At 44.2% G+C, this 24,528-nt stretch overlaps 1 protein-coding gene across 1 annotated transcript in view; it reads left to right on the top strand.

Moving 5' to 3' along the window:
* SLC6A5 (solute carrier family 6 member 5) overlaps window positions 1-11,612 on the top strand; it is a 289,164-nt gene extending 277,552 nt beyond the window's left edge. The window contains exons 14-15 of the mRNA XM_078684550.1: window positions 9,045-9,212; window positions 11,457-11,612. Of these exons, the coding sequence (XP_078540676.1) occupies window positions 9,045-9,212; window positions 11,457-11,612 (324 nt within the window). The remainder of the gene's footprint in view (window positions 1-9,044; window positions 9,213-11,456) is intronic.
* Window positions 11,613-24,528: the final 12,916 nt, after the last annotated feature.

The following is a 24,528-nucleotide window of genomic DNA, read 5'->3' as shown; positions in this document are numbered from 1 at the left end:
TTGTTGGGCAGGCTGTCATCTGGTCCATTGGTGCGATCTGTCTCACTTGATGCTTCATCTGCTTCATAATCACTTGCACTACACGTTGAGTTTGAGGTTGAATAAGTGACGCTGTCATACTCCTGGATCATCCCGGTCTTTTGTGTTGTTGACTCAGAGTACTTCGTGTTACTTTGTTTTTCCCGTTGTCTTAGCTCTGATCTGTCTTCATCCTCCCCGTTTCTGGTTTTGTTTATTTCTTGTGCTTTATTCACCGACCTTAGAGATGTCTCTTTCCTGGTATCTTGGTGTTTTGCACATAGGTGCGGTTCTTTTGATAGTTCTCTTGCTTTGACCCGCTCTCCAGCTTCGGCCTTCTTGATTATTTCCTTTAGCGACCAATGCCCTCGAAGAATTTGTGCTTTGTGCTGGACCTTGAACAGCCTTCGATTACCCGAAGTCGAACTGCGTCCTCATTTGTAAATGTGTTGAAGTGGCAGCGTTTTACCAGACTCTGCAAACGGGTGATGAAGTTTGGCAATGATTCTCCTGGTTCCTGCCGTGCTGTGTTGAAAACGATGCGTTCATGATCCACGTCATCCTTTGCATTGAAATGGGCGCGTAGCGTCTCTTGTAGTCTTTCATAAGTCTCTGTGTCCTTTTCAGAAAATGTTCTAATTAAACGTCGGCCCTCATGGCCCACCAGCTGAAGCAGTACTGTCAGACATTTTCCATCTCTTCGCTCACCGGTGGCGTCAAGAAAGTCGTCCAGTGATTCCAGCCACCGGTTCCATTTGGGACCCAAACTCTGAATGTCAGTCTGTGTCACTGGGGGTGGTACTTCAATGTAGGGATTGGATCGTTGGGTTGCTTTTCCCACCGCCATGAGAGAGGAAGATCTTGATCTGCTCCGGTCACAGGACTGTTTCCTTTTCGGTTGGTAAGATCCGCAGCTATCTCGGTATGATTCTGGACCATTTACTTTCTCACCTTCTTTATTTTAATTCTTCTCTTTGCGTAGCATTAACGGTTTACTTTGACACTTGCCTTTGCTCGTGCTTGTTGTGTTTCAGACCTGCATTTGCTTGTGTTTTGTCGCATTCGAGATTTGTACTGTCTGGTGCTTGTTATGTTTCCTTATCGCTTGCTCGTCGTTATTTACCATTGTCTTGCCAGTGCTTGTTTGTTGCTTTAGTTGCGGTTGCCAGTGTTTGTTTATACTGTTTGTTGCACTCGCCAGTGCTTGTTTGTTACTTCTGTTGCATTTGCCAATGTTTGTTTGTTACTTCTGTTGCATTTGCCAATGCTTGTTGTTTCTACTGTTGCATTTGCCAATGCTTGTTTGTTACTCCTGTTGCATTTACCAATGCCTTTTTTTTACATCTGTTGTATTTGCCAAAGCTTGTTTGTTACAGCTGTTGTATTTGCCAATGCTTGTTTTGTTGCTTGTCAGTGCTTATTTGCTGTTTCAGGCTCTTTGCCTGACTTCAAAATGGCCGCCGATGATTTCTCGCAGGGGATTGGTCAATATTGCCTTACTTCAAAATGGCCGCCGGAAATCTCGTTTTCAGCGAGATTTCAGTCGTTTCTGCTCGTTTCTTCGACCGGAGCCACACATTCACTCGGCGCTTCGATTTTCCACTCACCACTCGTCGTTTTCAGCCGCGATCCACCGCCAGAGTCACTGTTGCAGGTGAGGTTTCTTTTCTTCGTCTTTTGCCGCCGGAGTGGGCTCCCGGTTGGTTTTTGGTTGTTTATTTGTTCATTCCTCACACGTGGGGCTATCTTTACTACTTCTGCCGCCGGGTGGGCTACGGTGGGCACTTTCGCTCGAACCTCACACGTGGGGCGAGCTTGACCTCTTCTGCCGCCGGGTGGGCTCCGGTGGGCACGTACACGGCACGCTCGAGCCTCAAGGGACAGGGGCGAGCTCTGCTCTGTCCGCCGCCGAGGTGGGCACTTGGTGAACATTTTTCTGCAGCGCGCTCAAGCCTCCACACGCGGGGCGAGCTCCGGACCAGTCGGTCGCCGGTTGCTGCTGTGGCTGTTTGCTTACTCAGGGTTCTTTTACCCTCGTCGCCAGTTGTAGTGTCCAGCACCAATAACTCAGGCGGACACAGTGTGGTGGGGTCATGGACATCCTTTATTATTCATCCGTCTTCTTTGAATCCCAACAGCTCACTGCCTTTCCTGCCCACTTGGTTCCCAGCTCCTCCCTTTCCGCCCGCCCTCGTCCCTCACTCGGGCCGGTCCTAGTGCCTGACCAGTTGGGTCACTGGGCACTTGCATCAACATCATTACAATTATCACCACGGGAACATCACTTTTTCTGACGTTCCCATGGCAATAGGGTCAGCTCCTTATTCTTAAGGTAGCATTTACCCACTTAACCTGGCTTTAACCGACGCTAAGTGGGATAATGCTGACTTGAGAATAAGGCCCCTTTCACGCTAAATTTAGAGTAAATGGGACGTGCAGTGGATGTTGCGGTGGGCGTCCACCGCAAAACCCATTGTGATCGACGCTGCCACCTATTATCAAGGGCGGCGATAATAGGTGGCAGCGCCGAACTTAAGACCAGATAAATCCTGGTCTTAAGATGGCAAAACAAGGAGAAATGCATTATTTCTCCTCGTTTTTGATTTTCCCATGTGTGCTGCCTTGTGCAGCTCAAGTGGGAAAACAAAATGGTATTTCAGGAATGTTCATGTGCAGGAAGGGGCACCTTCCTGTACATGAACAGCCTTCCCTGCACACAGACACCCTTGCACTCTGGTGCAAGGATGTCTGCGTTGGCGCTAAGTCATGAAAGTTAGCGCCATCGCAGGGGGAAACGCCAGGCTGCACCACATTCTTGAGAATAGGGTCCTGCCTTGTGTTTCCGAAGTGGCGGTGAGAGGCGTTAGGCCAAGGAGGCTAACACCTCTCACCGCCACTTCCTAGAGAATATTCCCCCAAGTTTTTGGGAAGGTGCTCCCTTGGTGCAAAGTGACACAAAGTATTGCATTGATTTACCTACAGTCATAAAAATCTGTGGGTGCATTTCAAAATTGTGCAGTGCCATGTGAGCACCCGCCCAGTGCTTGGTAAGTAGTCCTCTAAAGAGGCGATAGTATCACAAAAAATCTCCTACAATCACCCACTATCGATATACACCGATGGAGATAAAGGGAGATATTTTCTAAACCGACTCAAGGCACCCTGGCTTGTGGTGGTGTGCACACCCATTCAGCAGAGGCTACGCCACGAGAGCGGAGGAGCGTTGCTCCACCTGCTGCGAGTGCAGCAGGCTAACACACAAAAATAAAATGGCATAATAATGGCATTTTATTTTGCCATCAGCCACGGTGTACAGCGTGAGCGTGAGGCAAGGGGCGGGATTGAATCTTGCTATTGCAGGATTACAGCTGCTCCTTTGAGTGCGCATGTCGGGCTGGCCAGACTGCTACCTACGACCAGCCCGACATGTGGACTGTAGACAAAGCAATCCCCTGGTTGGTTAGCCTGCTTCCACCAATCCTGGAGCTGCTCTCAAGATGATGGCAGCAGCTCCAGGATTGGTTGCAATCACATTCCACTGAGTAGGAAACACGTCCTTCTATTCCTGCTCGTGGAACACCAGGGAGTAGTGCAGCATTATATATGGTGAGTTGAACGCCTTCACGGTAGTTAAACGGTAGTTGCCACTGCACCCATTTGGCGGCCTATGCAGACTACGGTTTTGTGCCTGATTTGTAATTAAAAATGCAGTTTCTCTGCAGAAAATGCCACGTCTCAGGGTCACTGCTTGTGCAGCAGAAAGCTCAGCAAGGAAAGACATCCGACCTTTTGGAGGAAGGGAGGAGCGGAGGAGCGGAGGTCATATTGGATTGTTTAGGAAGAAAATGCACCCACCCTTGTGGAGCTTTATGGTACTGCATTGGCTAGGCAGCAGACAGTAGGTACTGTATCACAACCCTGTTGTCTGTACTGCACTAACTTAGAAGTGGTCCAAGGCCCAGATTTACAAACATTTCGTGTGCTGGGTTTGCTAAAAATGGATATTTGTACTTGACATTCCAGCGTAAAACTTTGTGCTGGATAATTACTAGTAATGCGAAGCACAACTAAGATTTGCTTTGAATTCATTTGTCTCAAGGTGGTGTTCCATGGGTGGCACGTGGGTGTTCCCATGCAACGACCCATGGCTTTTGATGCAAAACCCTACTTACTAACAGTAATAGACAGGGTTTTATACCAAAAAGATAATTCCAATTTGAAAAAGGTGTTAATAGGAGAAATGCTCTTATTTTTTCTAACTTTTCCAAATTTGCATGTGTGCTGCACCACACATCCGTGATGGGAAAAATGTCAAAGGTAGTCTAAGCATATGCTAGATATGATGCAGTCACCACTGCGCTAGAATGCAAAAGTGTGTGGGTGGCGCTACGCAGACTGTTTGCCAGCACTAGGTAGAGAGCAGTATAGCGCCATATCTTAGCAGATGTGGCGCTTTCCTACTCTCTCCCTCTCACATAGACCAGTGCAGCAGCTTTGGTTGCAGTTTGTACACGGGTTGCACACAGCAGAGTTTCTGAGCACATGGCAGTATTTACCTTGCCTCTTTGTGTTTCCAAGCTTTACTGTCAAAAGCTTATGCACCACCTTGAAGATTTTCGAGTTAATGTATGCCCTGTAGACAGAAATAGAAATGTGCAGGCAGCTTTAATGTCTGCACAGAACATGCTCCGGCCATAGGACTCCTTTCTTTTGGAAGAAGCACAGGAACAGTACACTAGCAGGGGCACTCTCCTGTGCATAGATCCTGGGCGAGCCCCCCATCAGCAGAGCACAATGAGTGAGTGACACATACTAGGTGGCATACAGCATGTCAACGTTGTACCGCTTGGGCCATAAACCTGGGCTGGACTGGTATTCTGGCACACCTTGAATATGTCAGAGTACATTTTTGTATTTTCTTTTTTTGGCAATGCTGGGTTTTGAAAGTACATCTTTCAATCAGAGATATTTTTTACAGTATATTTTCACCGGGCTTTGAGTTCGCCCTTTTCAACCATTGTCTTTCTTCTGTCAGCCTGTATCCGCCATTGGCTTGTACTCAACTCAGCTCAACCTGGCATGTCTCGGCTGAGGCTCTTTGATATTTGGATGCTTCCTTCCAGCTTTTTTTAGTACTTGCATTGAACGACATGACAGTCAAATCTGCTTTTTATTTTTGTCGGCTTTTTAGGGGGTTACAGTGCATGCATTAGTACATTAAACCCAGACTTGTTGGCTTTGTCGATGCTTTTTCCCCGTTGACACTAGTTCACTCAATATCAGGCTGCACCATTTAACGAGTTTATGGATTACAGAACGACAGCGAAATGCAAACAGGAGGGAATGTAAACGGAAAAGGTTTTGCCTCTTTGAGAGCACAGCATGCTGTTTCCCAGGGGTGCGGGGGTCATGGGGGCATTGACACTTCAACCAAAACAAGACAATACCCTCAAGCTCCCTAGTTCTCGTGGAGAACCCTTCTTTTAAAGAAGCCTCGCCGCAGTGGGGGGGAGTGCGTGACAATCGAGCGACTGCGAGTGTCTGTTCATCCTGCAGATTCAGAATAATGTGATCAAACTGAATTACTTTTTAAGTTACGCAGAGCACAACATGCATTAGTTACCAAAACGCCTTTCACTGTGACTTGGGACAAGTAGGACTGGGAATTCCTCCTCTATATTGTCTCCCAGTTACGTTTGAAAGGTTTTTGGTTGCAGATAACTACAATCTTGCTTCTACAACAAAACATACCGCTGTGCTGCAGATTCCAGCCCATAGGACCAAAATCCTATTTTAATTCGGCTCCAGTCACTTCACGTCTTTCAAGATGTGAACAAATGACATAAAATCCAGTTACTCGACGTCGATTCCCCCTGTGCCCACTTGGAGGCGCTGCAAGGTAAACGTTTTATGTACTCGTGGAACAGATCCAATGAAGCAGAAAGAGTCTACAATACAAGAGACTGGCGCTTACCTGTAAATTAAAATCTCAAAACAAACTTTTGTTTTTTTTAAAAATACAATTCTGTTTCATATTTTTCTATATCCTTCGAACATTTGCTGCGGACCAACTCACACCCAGTATTTTTATTTGCTGTCTGCCGCATAAAGAAATATTAATGCGCGCTGTTCTTGCTGAAAGAAAGACCGCAGCACGAATGTTTTCTTCTCTTGAACAATATAGTAGATTTATGTGTGCGCAAGGGAAGGGACTACACAGGCGAAGAACATTTTGTGCAACTCGAACATATAGAGACGTCCCCCTCTTATAGGGGCATTTTTTTATACCACCGTGAACAGGCAACGCATTACTCTTCCTTCAGCCGTGCGCATCTCTACGCAAAGCGCAAACTGCCTCGGTCCCCACTGGGGGGGGAGGGGGGAAGCATAGGCCCTTGTAGCCCCTGGGAGAGGTGGGGCACTCAGAACCCTCTTATCTGGCTTATGACTATCATTGTATATGGATGGAAGTCTCAGGTTCCCCTACCACATTCTGCGGGGGGAGGGGTGGGGAGGTGGCAAAAAAGCTAACCACCCGCTTGTCACGTGACATAATACCAGTTTGCATACACTGGCCTCAGGGCTTTTAAGTGGGGGGGGTCTCTCCAAGGGGCTTGTCCAATGTATTTAAAGGCATGGCTTAAAAATACTTAAGCTACAAATCTGTGCTTAGCATAGTGTGCCCCCAAACTGGCATTGTGCTGCTTCTGCCATTGCATATATATACTACAAGTAACATTACAGCAATAAGAAATCAGTACTATTGGCTTTGTCAATGGTTGTTAGTTGTATAAGATGAAAAAGCAGCAACTATGGCTTCTTGTATATAATATCGAAAATGCTTCAGTACTAAAATGATGAGACTGTGAAAGAACTATATCGAATCTCTTTGAAGTTACATCAGAGGCAGTGAAGGGTGGTACCATTACAGAATTGACAACAATAGACTGGGGAAAGGGGTTTAAGCACAATTGCACCTATCCTAAGTGCTGCCTTATTCTTTCTTTTTGGTGCCGCGGACCGGAGATTCTATATCCCCTAAATCTCCAAGAACAACTAATTGTCCCAACTTGCAATTTTAAGTCAATATTGATCCAGCACACACATCTCTTTTTCATAAAATGTATACAATAGTAACCACAATTTGTAAGTCACAATGGAAAAACATTCAGTAGCAGAATCAAAGATGTTTTTTTGAAGTTCAATCTTTATTTATTCTACACAACGCACTGTAGCCAACGCGTTTCGTCCTCCACGGACTTCTTCAGGGCAAATAAAGAGAACTCTACTTACAATGTAAATGTAGACATTTATCCTTCCGTCCAGTCCAATAAATACTGGGTATCTTCAAGGAAATCTCTCTTACTTCATCATGTATTGTTTAGGCCGGCTCCATCGCGTGGCGTCTTCCGTTGTAGCGCTACAACGGATGACGCCACGCGATGGAGCCGGCCTAAATCCACTTTAAAATTTTCAACTACACCGGGCTATCTTACCTGAGTGAGCTTGATATCGAAAAAACAGTGCCTTTCGCTTAATGAGAATAACAATACATTGTAAATACAACACATCCCTGCACTTTCCAAATGATGCAGATCGGCGCGCCCATATGACTAGCAGCGTCACATTGTGCCATTACCTCCCAAATATGCACAGAGAGTCAATCACTGACGCTAAACACTATCCCGGTTTGGGTGTCATTCTATAAATTGTTTGAAAACTCATTAACAATAATTATCACTTGTTTTGTATGCAGCGCTTCTTGACGCCCTTCTTGCATTTCTACGTGCAACTATTACACAGTTATTAATAGCCAATGCACTGATATTAATAGGTGGGGCTAGCTTTGCTGGTGTTAAAACTCTATAATGTAATTTCATGCGGCTTGCTCATCTATCTTATGCTGTATAAGCTTATTAAACACCCAAATAGTACAGCGTGGCTTCTGAGGGCTAGGCTTGCAGTCTGAAGAGTCTGGAGAGCTATCTCGAGCAACTAAGCTAAGGAAGAGGGCAGGTTTTCAATGCTTTCTGAAGAATTGTCTATTTTGAACACTTTACAGTGAAAGAATTGAGAAACTGCTTCGACCTGGGCGCTATGTTCTAAGAAGCGCAAGGGGATGTTTTAGAAGTTTAAAGACCATGGGCCTTATTTATGAAGGCCTTGCGCCACCGGTGCGTCACTTTTTCCCATGTTAAAAGTGACGCACCGGTGGCGCAAGGCCTTCATAAATAAGGCCCCATGGGCCTTATTTATGAAGGCCTTGCGCCGCCGGAACGTCACTTTTTCCCATTTTAAAAGTGACGCACCGGCGGCGCAAGGCCTTCATAAATAAGGCACCATTGGTCCATGTGAAAGCGCAAGGTCGAAGACCCTGAGACCAAAAGAAATGCTTGAAAACATGGGGCATATTTACTAGAAAATGGCACAACGCAGCCTTTTGGTTCCCAGTCCGGTCCTGAGTGGAGCACCTGTGAGGTGAGCTGTAATGACACCAATTACAGCTGACACTGACTCAAACATCTCAGGCGACATTAGGAATAATGTTCATATCCATCAGGAAGAAAGAAAACATTAAGTTCATATATTCTGTGTTGGTAGCTGAAATTCCAGCCAGGTTGTAGTGGCTATCATGATCTGGTGCAGCTGCCTGCCTGCCTGCCTGCCTACCTACCTATTATGCCTGCTTGTCCACCCATATCTATCTATCTAGACACACACACGAACACACAACCGAACACGTATGTAAATATGAAGCTTATTTATAACCTGCAGTATTAAATGTGTACATTTGAATATCTCTTCCAAGAGGCTGCTCATGTGCTTTACATGTTCCGCGTCCGTATTTCCACGCTACAGAAACGAACAGGAGTAGATCTATTACTGCTTATACAATGACTGAATCCGAGTAACTGAGCAGAATTGCAGCGGGCCGCTGGGTCAGCAGGCTGTGTCCCCCAGCTCTTGAGTCCAGCCATGCCTTCTCACAGACCCTCTAATAGTCTGTCTTGTGTTTTCTTCCCCAGTTCATCCTCTGCTTCAGCTTCTACCAGTACGAGCCGATGACCTACGGACAATACCACTACCCCACCTGGTCGATGGTGATGGGGTGGCTGATGCTGGCCTGCTCCGTCATCTGGATCCCCATCATGTTTGTGATAAAGATGCATCTCGCGCCTGGCAGCTTCATCGAGGTAACTCCCTCTCCGCCGCCTCCCCGCCACCTCCCCCTGTGTTGATATTCGTCATGTGTGTGCCGCTGCTGCATGTTCAAGCACCGACCCAGGAGGCTCGCGCCAGAATCTGGGTCAGCAGCTAAGGAGGACGAGAGGCGCGCGGCGTGAGACGAGCGCTCCCGCCGCGCGCCGGGGAGATGGCGTGTCAGGGGGCGGGGCCTGCTCACGAGAGCGCATCTGTCTGGGCCCAGCAGCACCCTGCTTCCGCTCCCCGCGCGCTCTTCATCCGCGTCAGGGTTGTCAACAGGTAATTGAAAGGACAATAAAAACAAGGACAGACGATGCTCAATTTTCTTTAATGGCGAATAAATGCTCCAGTTACACGAACTCGCGTCCTTTTTTTATGTGAGCTGATATCACATCAGCCTCACCCCCACCTCCTTCTAAAGTTGATGAGACCCATAAATCTCCACGTGACGCCATGGGAATCTTTTAAAGTTCATGACAGTAAGTGCAAGGAACAGAGAGAACCCGGTGGGTCACTGTATTATTTCACAGAGGAGGGACCAGTTTCGTATACAAAAATGTTGGCTACCATTTTGGAAGGTACAGTATTCTGGCAGTTTGTTACTACAAGTCACTGCCCAGAGAAGTTTATATTACAATTAAAGAGGTTGAGTCTGGAAGGTGCCCTTTAATCACAAGAAACAGCCTGGTCCTCATACGGTAATACAGGCCTTGGTTGATGGAAACATATCCATTGGCTATGCCACCTCAACAACTCAATAACATTGTAAGGCAGAGGATTATTATATACTTGAATATCAGCCGGACCTGTCTTGTCAGTCAGACATTCTGCTGCGGTGCTCCGAAAACACAGGCTCTTGTTAATAGGTAGAATCAAATCTTTTTAGAGAAGACTATTTTCATTTTGGGGAGAATTGTTATTATTCTTTCAGGGCGGTGCTTTAACTCTTTCGATGCTGATGACGGAACCGCTCCATCATCAGCTGCGGTGGCGCTGTGCTGATGACGGAGCGGTTCCGTCATGGCCCGCTCGCCGCGCCTGTGCGGCGCAGATTCCGCGCCTGCGCTGGGCGTTCGATTGAGCGGGCGGGGCTATGACGGAACCGCTCCGTCATGAGCACAGCCCAACCGCGGCTGGTGACGGAGCGGTTCCGTCACCAGCATGCGCCCGCCCCCTTAGCGCTGCGGCGGTATAGCCGCCGCAGCAATGTGGTTAATTACACACCAATTACAGGCAGCCCTGCAAATCATTCATTCAGAAATGACATAGGGGCCTTGTGTGATTTTGTGTCAGAATCATTAATCAATCAGTGAATTGTGGTGAGTGGCTTAGAAAGGGGGTTCAGGTTGAAAGTAGCATCTCACTTGCAACACACAACATGGTGCATGGATGACGCACCTCAAAAATGAGATTTATGAAGACACGCAAGGCATCTTTGCATGGCGAGTGGCTTCATACTTCTAGATTAACGCAACACAGTGTTGCACTACTCTGCCCTGGGAAGGCGTGTCATGGGGGTTCCCAAGCAGCACCCATGGATTTTGAGGCATTCCCAGATTTGCCAGAACTGGTAAACTGGGGAAAACTCTAAAATTCTACGCCGTCCCCGGGGAGGGGTAACAAGAAGAAATATCTTTATTATATCTTTATTTCTCCATGGTATTACCTCTTTCTATGTGTGTTACATTTGTAGCACACAGAGAAAAAGGAAAATGCTTCAGGGGAATGTTTTTGTGTAGGAAGGTGCCCCTTCCTGCACAAAACAATCCTGCATGCAACAGAGGAACCCTTGGACCATGTTGCAAGGGTACCTGTGTTGACGATAGGCAGCCAAATCGTAGTGGCGCAGGAACGAAGGCAGGAATGCACTGTATTCTTTTAAATATGGTGCCTTCCTGCCATTTCGCAGTCATGAAGCCCAATGTAGTGAGCAAGCTGACTTGCTGCACTGTGTGACCTTCCCATAAATATGGCCCTTAGTTTGTATAATTGACAAACATTGTTGCTTAAACTATTCTTAGGAGAAAAATGACAACAGTTACACTGGAAAAAGTAAAATGACAAAAAGATTCCAGGATTTTGTATTGTGGCCAGTCAGTGTCCTCAAAAGTGTTACCTGTTACTTTAACTTTGACAGTTATATTATTTCTTCTGTGCTTTGATGCAAAGATGAGCGTACAGCGTGTGCTCTGTGATGTACCATTTAGAACTTCTTTGTTTTTCATGTCTTACAGAGGCTCAAATTGATTTGTATGCCACAGCCAGACTGGGGTCCATTCTTGGCCAAACATCGCGGTGAACGCTACAAGAACATGATTGATCCCCTGGGCACCAATTCCTTGGGACTCAAGTTGCCACCTAAAGATTTTGAACTGGGCACCCAGTGCTAGTAATGTCTGCCTCTGTGCCAACCTGGCACAGTCTTCCTGTGTGTGTGTACTGTATGTCTTCTGTTCTTCATCGTTGCCATTTGAGTTTGAGCAGATGCTAAGCGTGGCTGCTTAGAGAGTGTAGGAGTTTTTGTTGCATGCTGTAGTGATAAGTTCTAGGCAGACCGCTTTACGCACTGTTTGTTTTTCAGGGGTGTCCATTCATCGCCCAGTAGTGACATGGGCATAGGAGTCAAAGCTTTAGGCTTTCTGGGCCACAGGCTACATACTGGTGACTGCCAGAACCATTATGCACTTAATCTCACCATACCTTTTCTCATCTCTAAGCCATACCACCATCAAATTATGATTTACAGTCAAGTCATTCTAACGAATAGGCTTGTAGCAAAACTTAAAGCCACAGAAAAAATTCAATGTGTAGTTTGCTAAGGAAATCTTAGCCTTCTTTTTACAAACATTCTGCATTTTTCTATATCAGGGGGTCTCTTTCCACTATATGCAGTGAACTGGAGGCAAGAAGAGAGTGTTATAGGGACACTGACGTGACCACTGGCTCATTAATCCATTCATTCTCCTTAGTGATGGTAGTAAAGCAGACCTTTCATGGGGTCTTCACTTCTCCTCAGTGGTTCACCCAAAAGGATGCTCCAGTCGGAATTCGTTTATTTTACTCAGTATGCACAAGGTGAAGAAATTCCTACTTAAACTTGGAGCAAATTCAAAATCAGAAGAAAGAGACTAGGCAATCTATTCAAACTTATTATCAATCTAGAGGCTATTAGATCTACGGTTTGGCTCTTGGAATAGTTATGTCCAGTCAGACTTTTGCAATATCCACACTGAGTGGCTTATTTATGAGAGCCCTGCATCACTTTTGCACCATGTAATGTGTTACATGCATGACACATGGCTCTAATAAAGATTTATGAAGCCACCCTAAGCTACCCTGCGTGGCTTTGAGTGACCTCATTAATCATGAGTTCGGTGACGCAGCGCAGATCTCTCCTTCACTTTACTCTGTACCGGGGATGCGTTCCATGGGCGTTGCAATGGGTTTTCCCATGCAACACCCAGGGAATTTATTGGTGCCCCAGATTTACAATGTGATGCAGACCTGGAGAAACATCAAATCCGTACGCCTCCTGAGGTGAGGCATAACAAGGAGAAATATGTTTCTTTACTACCCAATTTTTCCTCTTTCCATGTGTGCTGCATTCTACAGCACACATAGAAAGAGAAAAAAGGCATTGAAGGATTGTTTTTGTGCAGCAAGGTGCCCTTTCCTGCACCAAAATAATCCAGCCTGCAGAGGCACTCTTGCACAATGGTGCAAGGGTGTCTACATTGACACTAAGCTGCCAAAACGGTGCCAGCACAGGCAGAAGGGATATGAATGCACTGTATTGCTTAAATACGGTGCATTCCTGCCATTTCACGTAAGCATAGGGAAGTGCAGCAAGGTGTCCTGCTGAGCTGCCCTATGCCACAAATGCCGTAAATGAGGATCTGAATAAAACGTTGCACACATAGCTGTTCGTGGCTGAATGTTGAGGCCACGTCGGCGGACTGTCTATTCTGTACTGAAATACCTTACTGCAACAATAAAAACAAATTTAAATAAAAAAAATGAGGATCTGAATATGTATAATTAAATTTATCTATGATGAATCTCACTGAAGATAATTTTCCTATTTGTTTGTCATTCAGCTCCTTGTCCTTAACATGGACAAACCTGGACATAGTTCCATAGTTTTTACCTTTCCTCTCTAAGTGTATATGAAGGGGCTTATTTATGAGAGCCCTGCGTCTCTTTTGCCCCATGTGAATAGTGCATGTGTGATGCAGTGCTTACATCAAGATTTATGAAGCCCTCCAAAGCCACCGTGTGTGACTCTGAGTGGCCTCATAAATCATGAGTTCAGAGAGACAGAGCACTTTGCTGCACTGCCTTACTCTACTCCCGGGAGGCAATCTATGGACTTTGTGGGGGGTTTTCCCATGCAACACCCATGGATTTTGAAGCTGCCCCTGAGTCATAAAGCGATGTAAACCTGGGGTAGCACCAAAATCCATATGCCACCAGAGATAAGGCGTAACAAGGAGAAAGATGTTTATTTCTCCTCGTTTTTTCCTCTTTCCAAGTGTGCTGCATTCTGTAGCATAACGAGACAGAGACAAAACGCCTTGTAGGATTGTTTTTATGCAGGAAGGTGCCAATTCAAGCATTAAATTAATCCTGCTTGTAATAGAGGCACCCTTGGACTATGATGCAAGGTTGCCTATGTTTGCGTTAGGATGCCGAAACGGTACCAGCGCAGGCAGAAAGGACAGGAATGCACCATATTGCTTAAATACGGTGCATTCGTGCTTTTTCACTTTGGCGTAGGGCAGCATAGTAAGGCACCTTGGTGCTCTGCCCTACATCAAAATGCAATAAATGTCGCCCATTATTTTTTTCTGAAATACTGACATGCAATTACTTATCTACCCGTTAGTTCCAAAGTAAATAGCAGATGAACATTGCGCCTCTTCTAGAGACATTATCTTTAAAGAAAGAAGTATTTAGAAGATTGAGAAAGACAAAAGAGATTCTTACATACCTTCTCTATAATGTGTTTAATGCAGCCACTCTTCCATATTAAAAAGTGTTCATTTTAAGCAGTTATCAGACAACCATAACAAAACAAAAATATTCTTATTTTCCTGAGAGCATATTTTATATTTTTAGGGCAGATGGACACCAATTTCCTTTTTTCTTTTGCCATTAAAATTTTTGGGATTCTCCATTTTACATCAACTTATTCATAATGATTTTGTTGTATGACCAATGTTTTAGTTTCATGAGCTTTAACACACCATAGACATTACATTGAGTTCTCTTGAAGGTTTACTGTTCAAAATCATATGATTTTTCGCATTCTCTCTCAAAGAAGCCATGGTATATTTTGTGCCTGAATTTCTATTCTCACAATGGTAGGTGTGCTCTACACTTGTTTCTACATAACAAAGCTGTATTTAGTTGAGCTAGGCTGGTAAATTTAGTAATCCCTAGTTTCCGCTCCTTAACTTCTTTCTATGTTCTCTCTCTGTGTACTACTTTCTTGAACTAGTAGGGATATAATGGGGTCCGTAATCTGTCTATATATTATATATATAGTACATGCACTGTAAAGAATGTCTCTTCTCTCTCATAATGTGTTTAGCCACATATACCTGGAGCATTTACTCACTGTTTGGATGCCTGGTTTGCTACAGGGGTGGTTATTTACAAATTCAATACAGACTTTGCCATATTCAAAAGTAATTATAGAGACCATACAAGATCAATTTTATGTTATGGTTTTGAAATTGTTTGCTCACTTGGGTAGTATTTAGAATTCCGAATATTACCAATGACAGAAACATATTGAACATAAATTGAAGATGAGATCTTCCAGATCAATGGTTTCTCCCAATTTCCCTGCCTGCTGCCTCTGTCTGGATCCATAATGCACTGGGTTGCTCTCCAGGCACTGAGTCAATTCTCTTCCACATCATTAAGGGATGTCAGGCACATGCAGAGAAAACTTGACACATTTTTTCTCAGCATCTTGTTAGAAGTACATAAGCAACAATTATATATAAAGCATTGTGAGAGAGATGCTATGTCTAAAGGAATTGGCAGAATGGTAACCTTTACTATGCTACTGTATCTTAAACATATAAGATTTTTTTAATGTGATCAGTGTTTATGTACTGTGTACTAGTGATGTTCTATGTCCCTATAAATATATATATAATTAAAATGTGGATACAGTATGGTGACCTTAGAGTAGAGTAGCCATTTTTCCCTGCTGTGTAGTTACAGTTCTAAAGGTAGTTGACGTTCGGGGACTGTTTTATCATGCTCTTACTTTGTCTTCTTGTCTTCACATTACAGGGTCTCAGGTAAATCTTAAGTTCAATGTGTGTCCATATGTCTCATGCTGCCATCTTGTTGAACCTTCCATTCACAAATAGTCTTGCATGGAGTATCCTCAAAAGGACCTCTTCGGTTTCTGTGATCTTGTTATCATTGTGGTGAGGTCTGTGTTGTAGACGTGCTAGCCGCCCGCCAGCCTATGTGTTCCATTGATGACATGGAATCATATTCAAAATGTTATAAAAAAAGAAACATGTATTATTCTTATTTAATTGCCCATAGAGTCCCTCATATCCCTGTCTTGAAATCGCTGTTGTAAACTTATTCCACTGTGTCCCCTTCAAACTTCTTGTAAAGGGAACATGCATGCGTTTTCTAAAGAGGCCTGCCATTGTGACTCGCCACATGTAAATTGGGTTTTCGCGTCTGAGAGATGACAAGTCCAGAATATTTATCCAATACAATTTAGGTGAGTCAATATAAGCATCATCATTGCAGCATCCGTAGTAATTTCAGTCAAGAAACTCTCCGAGAACCGTACAGTAAGTCACTGCATATTCTAAAGTGACCCTTCTGCATCGGATACATCAAATTAATTAGAAAACTTCAGGGAGTGTTGGAACAGGTTTTTTGGGCATCACTAAATCACCATATTCCATCCAAATTAGTCAAGACATATAAAATATAAAGCAATTCATAAAACCGTGTAGCACCGGAAAAATAACCAAAATATAACCTCATGTGAATGACCTCCCAGTTTGTATCAGATGAATCAAGGACACGAGGATGATATCAAATAGAATGTCAAATTCTCCAATCTAGGTCAGTGCCTTTGGGTTATGCAATGATTTAACTGTTTTTTGCAGATTATGAAGATTTTATGAACTTGCAGGCGGAATAGTTGAAACACTGGTGCACTAAAAATAACACATTGGAGAGTTCAGCTTCAAGAATGCTGGACACGCTGATCTAAGTTCTACAAGCACCTGCATTTTTCTTGAATTGAATAGTCTGGTCTGGTTTTAGAGAATTGTTTGTTGTGATGTATCTCAGGAAACAATATCACCCAAGAGAGTTGAATACGTTGAAGGCATCAAGAGGAGTCACCTTGTAGACAGGTTCATTTGATATTGAGATCCGCAAAGAAAAGTTCTAGTGACATTTAATTCACATGAACAAGACTACCTACATGATCCCAGTAAATGCGAAGTCTTCATCTCTCAAATTAACTCTGCTCAGTTTGCGGGACTTCCTCTGGTGGAAAGGTACTAGAGGCAAGTTCATTTTGGTTAAATTTCTCAAGAATGTCTTCTCCCTTCCTGCACTTGATTGCCACCTCCACCTTAAAAAGATACCTCTATTTTCCCTGTTGCACCCATGGCTACTCATACTCGTTGGAGCTTACCAGTAGGTTTGCAACCTGCGGCCAATAACTTGAGCATGCTCCTCACTCTCTGTAACTTTTACGCTAAGTGGAGGTTCATCAATTTAGCACAAGTCATGAAAGGCTTTTAACTCTCTTGACAAGATTTAATCGCTCTGCTTTCTGGCATTGTTAACAGGCTCATGTTTTCAATTAGATGGGGGGCTTTTTCTAGCTTTTTGTTAGAAGGAGGCAATATCAAAGAAACCATCTCCGCAGTTTACTCTCATGGTCAATCTTGGTGGAAGTTTCGGCTGAGCATGGCCAAAAATTAAATAGGATTGCCATCTGATCTGTCTCTCATGTGAGAGTTACCCGATATCATGAGAGTTGATGCACAATGGCCAAGAACTGTGGTGGAGCACTATACTGCTTGTGCCCTAGGCACACAAGCCCTGATCTGGAGATATGCAGAAGACATGTTTCTGGAGCATCCAGCAGGGTCAGTGCACCATACATCGACAGACCCTATTCATGCACATTTGCAAAGGGTGCTTCCAAAAAAGGAAGAAAGAGCTGGGTGAGTTTCCATGCTTTGAAGGGTAACTGCCACAAACTTAAAACAGTTGCCAACAGACTTTCTACTGAGATGCTGAATAGAAAAAAAACTGTAAATAATTATGTAGGAAGGAACCTGATAATTTTCAGAAGCAAGAGATATTAGATGTGGTACCATAATTTTTCTTTTGCAATTTGAGGAAGTGCAGATGTCGTAAAATAGTATTTTGGCCAAGGTTACATTTACAAAGGAGAAATGGTGCTGTGCAGAAAGCTATGTGTGTGCACAACTTGATTTATTGAATGCAAAGAGGCCAAGCTCTAATTGTGGCCTATAAGTGGAGCCATGTTGCGGCTAACACAGAACCTTACGCGAATGGAAAGCACACTGCACAAAGCTGACAGACGTGTCCCCTGTTTACATTGTGAGACCGGGTCGGGTGTACCACTGTTCACAAAGAGCATTCGTGAAGAATTACAAAAACCCTAATAATTTGCCATAATAGCACAAATTAGTACCCAACAAGTGCTCCCTTGACCACATGGGTTAAGAGTCGGAGGGCTGCTGATGCAGCAGGTGTGGTTGCTCCCCACACATGGCTCAGGAGAGCCAATCAATACTAAAGGAGTGAACATCCTCCTGTTGTTTCTGTGGTGGGTGGGGCTAAAATCTGCTGCACTGCACTTGACTGCTGCCCACCCTACCGCGTGCAGTTGTGTAACGATAGCCCCCGCGGGTGCACGGATATCGGGGGAATGGGTACGGAACACTGGGGACCATCTCCATGTAACTTGCTGAGGCCCTCCCTCAAGGATAGTTACGTCACTGTCCTCATTCAAACAGCTCGTCGCGAAAGCGTCACTTTTGGCGAATCTGGCTTGTCGTATGCAGCTTTCACATTTATGTTGGCAATGGAGGGGGTGCATAGAAGAGCCCAAAATCATTCCGCACAATTTTAACAATGTGCACTCTAGAACATTCATTTGCAGCTGCAATTCTTCATGTTTTAGCACTGGTGTGCTATGGTATTTTACTGCATTTAAAACACATGGGAACATTGTGCAATAGCGAGCTTTTAGAAACACAAAAGGCTGCAGGCTGATGCAGAACTACAGAGATGCTCTCTGTGAGGCCAGAGCTGAAGGTTGCAGCACTTGTCACAGTACCACTTATCCCTCCACACTGGAATAGAACTCATTTCAATAGTGAAGAACAGTGGACCAAGTAAGACATAGTACATTTTCTGTAGGAGCAGGCAGGAAAATAACGTCTACAGAAGATAGATGATATCCTATCTGCTGCTCATTTCACCACAATTATGATGAAATGTGTACCAGTGAGAGACTGGCAAATGTCAAGCCTCAGCGTTGACATCACGGTGGGCAAAGCTTTGGTTTTGTACCAATCTGCAACATTGTGTATTTTGTATAGTACAGTATAATATAGTGTAGTGCTAAATAGTATAGGAAATCATAGTATGGTATAGTTGATATAGTATGATGTAATTTAACAGCATATACAACAGTATAGTGTAATGTAGCATAGTATTGTATAGAATAGGTTAGTATTTGTAGAGCACTAAAACCAGCAAATTCTTACAAGTCAACTCCTAAAGATCACTTCCTTATCAGTGGGTGTTTCGTGGTTAAGATGCCGCATGGGAAAGAAAGATCCCATACATTCAAGTGTGACCACGGCCTCCATGCTGTCAAAAACAATAAACATAGCCAACTACTAAAGCCATACAATTAATATTGTCTTCTTGCCCTTGCCACTGAGTCAGCTGCTCATATATTTCTTTTGTTGAACGTGACAAAAAACAGAGTAGGGTATAATTACTAAAGTTTTGTGCGAGCATTTGTGTGGTGCAACACAATGTAAAAGGTAGCCTCAATTTACAAAACAATCCAAGGCCCAGTTTAACCCCTTGGGAGCGGCGGTAATTCCGCACCACGGCGCTGGGGGGGAAGAGGGGCCGCGCGCCGCCGCCATGCTCGTGACGGAACCACTTCGTCACGAGCCATGGGCGCGCTGTGCTTGTGACGGAGTGGTTCCGTCACGGCCCCGCCCGCTTAATAGAACGCGCCGCGCAGGTGCAAAATTGATGCCGCGCAGGCACGGCGACCGGGCCGATACGGAACCATTCCGTCACCAGCATGGATGTGGTTAAAAAAACCACCACGCAATGCATCTCAGCACTCAAAATTGCTGCCCTGCGTTGCATGAGAGAGAGAGCAGGAAAGCACACTATCTACAAAGATATTGCCCTAGCCTTGTCTCTCCTTAGCTCTGATGCACAATTAGGCATCTGAGCACACACTTTTACGCCATTGTGTGAAGGTGTCTATGTGTATCTAGCAAAGGTTTTGTACTGGAAGGATACCCTTCCAGTACATGATACTATACCTAGCCAAGCTTTAATACTTTTCCCATATCGAATATATGCTGTACAGTGTAGTGCGCATGCAATGTGCGAAAAGTTATGAAGAATAAAACCATTTCTCCTTTTAACGCCAACTTTCAAATAACATTATTGTTTGGTGAAAAACCTGTCTGCTATTGTTAAGTAGATAAGGTTTTGCAACTAAAACTATGGGGCTTTTTTATGAGAGCTCTGCATCACTTCTGCACCACGTGCGATGGCACAAGTGTGGTGCAGGCTCTGAATCAGATTTATGAAGCCACGCAAAGCCACCAAGCGTGGCTTTGAGTGACCTTTTAAATCTTAAGCAAGGTAATGCACCGTAAATCACTGCGTCGCCTTGCTCTGTGCCTGGGAGGCGTTCCGTGGACGTTGCAGTGGGTTTTCCCACGCAATACCCATGGATTTTGATGCTGCTGCAGCTTTTCAAAATCAAGTAAACCTGGAGATGTGCCAAATCCTTGAGCCTCCTGAGGTGAGGTGTAACAAGGAGAAATATCTTTAATTCTCCTACTTTTTTTCTATTACTTTGTGTGCTGCATTCTGCAGCACACTTAGAGGAAAACACCTCTTAGGATTGTTTTTCTGCAGGAATGCACACCATCCTGCACAAAAACAATCCCCCATGGTGCAAGGATACCACCATTAGCACTAGGCTAAAATGGCACCAGGACAGGGAGGAAGGACAGGGAGGCTCTGTATTACATAAATAAGGTGCAATATCCTGCCCTTTCACTTTGGAGTAGGGCAGCGCTGTGCTCTCCTATGCCACAATCCTGCAAATGAGGGTCCATGGATGGTTACATAGGAATGTCCATGTACCCCCCCCATGAAATGCCCCTTGACACAGAGTAACCAATAGCAGTGGAAAGAGCTGCTTTGTGTTACTTTCACGGTACAAAATGGGGTGGTGATGGACAGAGCATCTGAATCAATCAAACACTCACACCCAGTCAAAAGATCTGGGTTTAATCCATCACCGTTCTTTAGCCCACTCTGCCACCCCAGTTCAGACATGGCTATATGCAAATCAGTCTGACCCTGTGCCTCATGGGAACAGTCCAGCCCGAACTGCCATGCCATGCCTTCCCTGGACCGGAAACAAGCTTCCGAGGACCGGTTTTGGCCGCCATAAGTGTGGCAGGGTATGCTCAGACGTGAGTCCCTTGCTCACTTTGCCACTGGATTCAAGCAAGCCGGGTTGAAGACGGCTGGAATGCCAGAAACCGGTCTTCGGAAGCTTGTTTCCGGTCCAGGGAAGGCATGGCTTGGCAGTTCGGGCTGGACTGTTCCCATGAGGCACAGGGTCAGACTGATTTGCATATAGCCATGTCTGAACTGGGGTGGCAGAGTGGACTAAAGAACGGTAAAGCATTAAATCCAGATCTTTTGACTGGGTGTGAGTGTTTGATTAATTCAGATGCTCCGTCCATCACCACCCCCTTTTTTACCGCTTTTGTGTTACTTTCAGGCAGATTTCCAGTGCAAAACTAGTTTTTCACTGGAAAGTACATCTAAAAAAAAATAATATTTTGTGCACATTTGCATCACTTTTGTGATGCAAACCTGCAAAATGTTTGTTTACCTGGGCTTAAAATCTAACGAGTGCAGTGCAAAATTGCTCGTGCCACACAACAAGTGACCGCGCAAACCACAGTAAGTGTATCCCGTCTTGTGTATATCCATATTGTTCGTGCTACGTGCCTGTACCATGAATGCTTTCTCTCAAGAACCATACAAAGAACAATTCCTTCTAAAAATATGCTTTACTAAGTAATGCCTTTCACAGGCCATCATATAACCCCACATCATCCAAGGCATCATTGCTGGGAAAGATGCCTGGCTCTGAGCCACTCTGATGCATTGGCATTAAGACAGGCAAGTGCACATCTTTTCCCCTCTGCAGATGCACGGGGAACGCAGAGGGTCTTTATTATGCGAGCCATGTACAGCCCAAGGCTGCACTGAGAAAAACTGCAGGAAGAGCAGGGTTCAACAACACGCCCTACAAATTGAAAAAAATGCTGGAGATCGCACATCTGTAAGGCTCTGTGGGGGTCACACCGTCGTTTAATTAGATTCTGCTCCATCGACTGTATATAGATTGATGTGCCTCTGTGATGATCGAATTAGTCCACTTATTGGGATTTCTTTTAAAATGCATCAAAGTTACATTATCTAAGCCCATTCTTCGCCTTTCATCTCTACGGCTTCCGCCATAAGAAATTTACCAATCATTTTTAACAGCAAAGGTGGTACCTTGTCTCATTCCCTGATTAGTTTCTTTACTAAAGTGTTTGCTGTTCAGTTGTTTTTTTCTGGTCTTGTAGAAATGTAACACATTTTGGTTTCAGGGTTTTCAGCTTTGACAAAGGGTATCTAAGGCGATTTTGTTGAAGTCTTCATCCAACTCAGCATGCACTGATGGCTACTTCTTAACTTATGCTAATGATGCGGTTTTACTTGTACTTCCGATGTCCTCATGGGACGGCGACGAGGACCGCAAGGTGCTTAGACGTGCTTAGTGACGGCCACTACTGTGGCTTGATTGGTACGGTGACTGTATTAACACCATCGGCGCTGCGCATTTTCCCGCTGTGCGCTGACTTTTTGAAAAACCCGCGGTTCATGACGAGCTCAGCTCGTCATGAGCGTACGAAAGGTGTACCTCAGGACGAGCTGAGCTCGTCATCAGCGTCGAAGGGGTTAATGTATCCTAAATATGATCAGATGAGGTGTTGTTGCTCTTGTAGCATGAGGTCTGCCTCGACATCAGAACCATTCATGTTAGTGTTGAGAGCTTCATTACTTTGGTCAAAAGGTCCACCTTCAATAACCAGGAAGTACACCTGGCCTGCAGAACTTCCTGTGTCATTGCTGGTTCACCAGCCATGCTGTAATTGTTTGCAATGAAAAGATGATGGCGGCCATTGAAGGGGGATTTGGAGTCCATAACTTGTGAGCTCTAAGCAGATCTGTGTTATGCTGAGAGAGGAGTAGAAGATGCTGGCACTAAACCACTCCATTTAACTTAACAGTACATTTTGCATGCCTCCACTATTTAACCTATTGATGTCTGGTGACTCTTACAATGCATTTAAAGGGGTGGGACAAACCTAAGCATTTCCAATGACCTCTCATTTGTTGTATTGACTACAGGCTAATTTACCAATGGACTCAAATGCCCGGTCCAGAGACACAAAGCTAATGTTGCAATGAACTTTCACAGAATTGGTGATTTCTCCCTTTGTTCATGCATGGGCAGGAAGCGACCAAAGAATGAATGTTTTTTATGTGTTTCCTGATTGGTATTATTTCAAGAAGGAAGAGCTTGCCTGATTCTATTGTTTTGAAGGTTGTACATTGTGCTTCATTGTTAAATACATCTTCAGGTAACCATTTGCCTTATAGGTGTATTTCATTGTTAGGAATTTAATTGATGTCTGAGTAGAACATATTATTGTGTATAGTGTACTTCGTGTCTCTTTTGGCACTTTAATGTGGACCTATCGCTGAATAGGTTAATTCCTAATTACTTGCGTAATGTCATATATACTTACAGGCATTCTATATGGGTACTGCTGCCTATGGATATAGATATGTACCCAAATCAGGTCGTTATATTTTTTTCATTAGCTATACATTGGAGAATATATATATATATATTATGTTACAAAGAATGCATCATATATATCTGATATAGTGCATATATTCTGTACATTATTCATTTTAAAAGTCATTATTCTTGAGGCCCTACCTCAGATTTTGTATTTATGTGTAAAAATGCAATTTATTGTACTATATATATATTTACTGATTATATTCTGATGTTATAAATTAGAATTTATCCTGCCGTATAATGTAAGACTTCCACAAACACAAAATAAATGTCAGTCTTTAAAACCTTCTGATGATCCTGGTATTATGTCTAATGAAACTAGTGTGCAATAGAATCATGCTTTATGTTTTACATATTGCCCAAGGGTACCTGCCAAAATGATCTATTTGATTGCTGGAGTCCTTAGGAAGTGAGTACACCCATGAACATCAGCTTACACGGGGGACTGAGCTACCATGCCGCACACCAGCGGAAACATATATCAAAAATGCATGCCTTTGCATTCACACTCTGCTCATGCTCTGAACCTATTAGAATACCTCCAGGCGTGTGCAGTAAATTATTAAGCACCCCCCAGTGTTCAATATTCTCCTTACGCATTAGGCCTAGTAGTGTGAGGTTGAATAAGCATGATACGGTAGAAGTATAAAAATGTGTATTGGCCTCAATGCAGAGCTACATTTAATGGATGCATGGTGCTGTGATGGATGGAAGGGCCAGGGTTATTTGTGGCATGGACGCATGGTCCTACTAAAGGTCCCTGTGATCAGAAGAGCAAGATTCGGGGCCGCTCTTTTTCCTATTGTGTACCGACACTGTGATATGGCCGACCTATATCCCTGAAATGTGAACAGCAATATTCAGGAAACTATTGAAAACATATCTGTTCTACAAAGGTCGCTTGTGCTGTTATGGTCCGAGTTGGTAAGTTAGCGGTTGGAAGCCTTGACAAGGTAGCCATGAGCTGGTGAGCCTCTAAATCTAGAAAGTACTGATGTCCATGCTTTGGTTACCGGAAGAGGACAGGGCTTGTTCAATATCTTTAACTTAGT

This window comes from Lissotriton helveticus, chromosome 3_2 (assembly GCF_964261635.1).
Source record: "Lissotriton helveticus chromosome 3_2, aLisHel1.1, whole genome shotgun sequence".
Classification (NCBI taxonomy): domain Eukaryota; kingdom Metazoa; phylum Chordata; class Amphibia; order Caudata; family Salamandridae; genus Lissotriton; species Lissotriton helveticus.
This window is presented reverse-complemented; position numbering and strand designations above follow the sequence as displayed.